Source organism: Buceros rhinoceros, unplaced genomic scaffold (genome assembly GCF_000710305.1).
Source record: "Buceros rhinoceros silvestris isolate BGI_N320 unplaced genomic scaffold, ASM71030v1 scaffold11461, whole genome shotgun sequence".
In the NCBI taxonomy this organism is placed as follows: domain Eukaryota; kingdom Metazoa; phylum Chordata; class Aves; order Bucerotiformes; family Bucerotidae; genus Buceros; species Buceros rhinoceros.
In genome coordinates, this window is record NW_010392530.1 from 775 (window position 1) to 4,402 (window position 3,628).

The window sequence follows — 3,628 nt, forward strand, 5'->3', positions numbered from 1 at the left end:
TGGGGTTTGGAGGAGCTCACCATCAAGTCCTGCTGCAGAGACCGGTGAGTGTGGAACATGCAGCGCGTGGGATTGTGGGCTGGGTGAGCTTAGCCTTGACTTGCATGCAGGGATGTTCAGGTGAGAGATCCAGCAGTGGGGGTAGGTGAGGTAGCAGAACATTGGAAAAAGTGTGCTCAAAGCTGGATGAATTCAGCCCTGAATTCTGCTCTAGAGGTGGGTGTATGGGTGTAAAAAATGAGAGGAGAGGTGTTGGGTGAGATCTTTGTGTACCTTTGCTGAGGGGCAGCTTGGCAGTGGGCTCAAGATAGTGAGTTCCTAACAGGAGCAGGGTCTGGATTGTCCTGCATTGGATTCAAACTGGCCTTAGACAATATTGGAGGTGAAAAGATTGTGAAAGGAGAGATATCCCTTCAGTCATCCAGTTTGGGGTTATCCTAGTTACAGGAATTGGATGCAGAGTCAGGTGCTGTGTCAGGAAGGTTTGGAGCCTCCCTGTCCCATACCTTCCATTGTAGAGGATTTCCAGATCCAAGGTGGGGAGGCAGAGGAGGGGGGTGGTCACCTGCCAGGCTGAGTGTGGGTGTCATGGCTCTAGGAGAAGCTGTGATGGGAAGCATCTCACATGGATGTAGAAGCTTAAAGGGAGGGGACAACATCAGAGGGAACATGGCTCACTGGACACAGATGGTAACAGGCTTAGGAACAAGGTGGGTTTTGACTGCAGCACCTCCAGGATGTGTCTGTTAATTCTATTTGCAGTTAATTTTTTTTTCCCCCATCATTTTTAGTGTTACTCAGTTGGTTGTTAGTACTGAAGAAAGGAATTCTCTAAAGAGCATAACTGCTATTTATCTAAAGGGGTTATGTCAAAATTATTATAAAGAAACGAGCAAGCAACCTCATCCCGAAAAGGATACTAAAGTTATCCTACCCTAGGGTGGATCAGTTCTGCACCTGAAAGAGCTGGATCCTAGTTTTCATACCTTTCTTCTTTCCATGGTAGGAGTAACTGAAAGCTTCTGCTTTTTTGGTGGTACAAAGAGCTACAGACCTTTTTTGGTACATACAGAAGTAACTGTATCAAATGAAGGCAAAATTGTGTAGCGCCTTTGTCTGAGGCTTGAGATTTGCTGCAGTCAGGAAATGTGAATACTGAATATAGTGTACTTTGGGAATGTTGGGGTTTTTTCATGAAATAGTTCTGTAAATATACTCTTGCTTTAACAAAACACTCAACTATGTACTTACAATCTCAAAGTTTTCCTTACACAGATGCTTGTGCATGTTGTTGTGTGAGGACCCATATATTTAAAGAAAGACAAATAACCTGTCATTGTAGCATGTATTGATCAGAACTTCACCTGTGAACTGCACGGCTTTATTATGCCTTCCCATTTAGTACTGCAGATACACAGCAATGTAATAAAAATGAAATGAAATTAATAAAATTGAGGACAATTTAGGAAAAGAGGATCTAGTTATTCCAGGATTTCTTGCAAGAATGCATGTTAGTCATGCAGCAGATCCTACTGCAGTCAACATGATCCATATAAATAACACTGTCAGAATGAAATTACTCTGCACGTACAAACTGTCGCCAGTGTGAAATGGGGCAATAGAAATACCAGATCAGTGGAAACATTCTGCAGAGACTCTTTTAATAAAATCTTCAACCATATTCTTGACATCAGTGGGGTTTGAGCTCACATAAGGTATTATTTAACATGTACTCTTATGCCTCATGTGGTAGAGGATAAGAAAAACATATGCATATTGGTATTAAAAATCTCCTTTGGGGGTTCCTGGGCAGGTACTTCAGGAGGAAGGAACTGAGCGAAGCCTTAGACATCAAGAAAGATGCAGAAGAACTGGATGCCCAAGATGAAGAGGAAGACTTTTCTGGTACCCTCTGTCCCAGTGTCAGACAGAAACTTTGGGAAGTTTTGGAAAAGCCTGGCTCCTCTGCAGCAGCCAGGACTTTTGGCACTCTGTCCATGGCTTTTGTTGTTGTGTCCATTGCCAACATGGCTTTGATTTCAGTAGAGCTAAGCTGGCTGGCACCACCGCTACTAGATGCACTAGAGTACCTGTGCATTGCGTGGTTCACTGTGGAGTTTGTTCTGAGGTTCCTGTGTGCACGGGATCGGTGTCGCTTCCTAAGGAGTGTGGCAAACATCATAGACCTCCTTGCTATTTTACCTTTCTACATCACCCTGCTGGTGGAGAGTCTGTGTGGTGGGGAGACTTCCCAAGAACTGGAGAATGTGGGGCGCATTGTCCAAGTGCTGAGGCTGCTCAGAGCCCTGCGGATGTTGAAGCTGGGAAGACACTCAACAGGTACTTTTGGCCATGGCAGTGGTAATTCTCATTTTTGGTCCCCACAGTAGTGGTCCCTGGGCACAGTCCTCCATTTTCTGTGCGTTTCTGCCTGACCTTTTGTACCCAACCTGTTAGCAGTAATGGCTTGTGAAAATCTTACTTTTGGACATTGATAATTGAGTGGCAAGGGCCTTCTCTGATAAATTTTAGCCCTTTGTAAAGCCAGTGTGTATTGTTTGCATAGCGTATCTACCAAAATAGGCCCTAAAGTTGCATGCTGTAAATCATACACCAGTCATTCACGATATCTTATAAGTTTACAAATGTGTATTTGAGTTGATTTTATTAGGGATGAAGCAAGGGAAGAAGCGGAGATCATTGACCCACACTTTTTGTATTATCAAAGGCCCTCTAATGACAGCTTATAATTACCTGTCATAATTTGTTATGTTAAAAAGCATATGCAAAGGAATGTATCAGGATTTTGTTTACATCATAAATCCTGAAAACAAAACCATGGTAGAGAGTTTCAAGAAAACTGTTTCCGCTGAATCTTACCAGTGGGTTGAGGGGCTCTCAGGCTCTGTTGAACACACTGGTATCTGTGGTCTGTGGAACACAGCTAGGGGATGCGTACTGAGTTGGACCTGGGTGCAGCACAGAGCAGCAGCATCAGGTTCAGTGTCCACCCTTTGTATCCCAGTGCTCCTGACAGGTCTGCAGACAGGTGGATGAATAGCAAGCAATGGTAGGGTGGAAGGTGAAATGCATTTCTGAGAATTGTTGTTCACTTTTTCTGAGTGAGGAAAAGAAGTCATAAAAGGTAACATTTTCCAGTGGGAATTTATCAGAGGAAGCTGAAAATTATCGAAAGGTGTTGCGTTTCCCCTTCCATTTACCCCATTTTTATTATTACTTCATGACATGGGCATGCCTGGCCATACGAAAGAATAAAAGCTGTACCCCCACTACACCCTCACCATGACATGATGTTGAGCAGTGCTTTGCATTTTCAGAATGTTTTCATTATGTTTCCACTTAAATCAGTGCTGAATATGGCACTGAATTTGATGGAAAAAATGTTAAGCCAACACTCTGGACTTTGAAAAATTAATAGTAAACAAATAGTAAATCATGGTCTTTGTCCTGCAATATTAGCCTGTTCTGCAGATGGTGATGATCATTCGTGGATGGCATTCAGTGCACCCTTCCAGGATTTCCTTCCATTAAGCAGCAATGGGTTGATGCCACTCCATTTTTTGGAAAGCCATCTCCACCCTCTTTGTGAACTGGCTGCAGTTCAGCA

General features: G+C 43.4%; 1 protein-coding gene across 1 annotated transcript in view; it reads left to right on the forward strand.

Moving 5' to 3' along the window:
* Positions 1–3,628, forward strand: part of KCNV1 (potassium channel, subfamily V, member 1) — a 7,673-nt gene that overhangs the window by 593 nt on the left and 3,452 nt on the right. The window contains exons 2-3 of the mRNA XM_010144524.1: positions 28–44; positions 1,814–2,340. Coding sequence (XP_010142826.1) covers positions 28–44; positions 1,814–2,340 — 544 coding nt within the window. The remainder of the gene's footprint in view (positions 1–27; positions 45–1,813; positions 2,341–3,628) is intronic.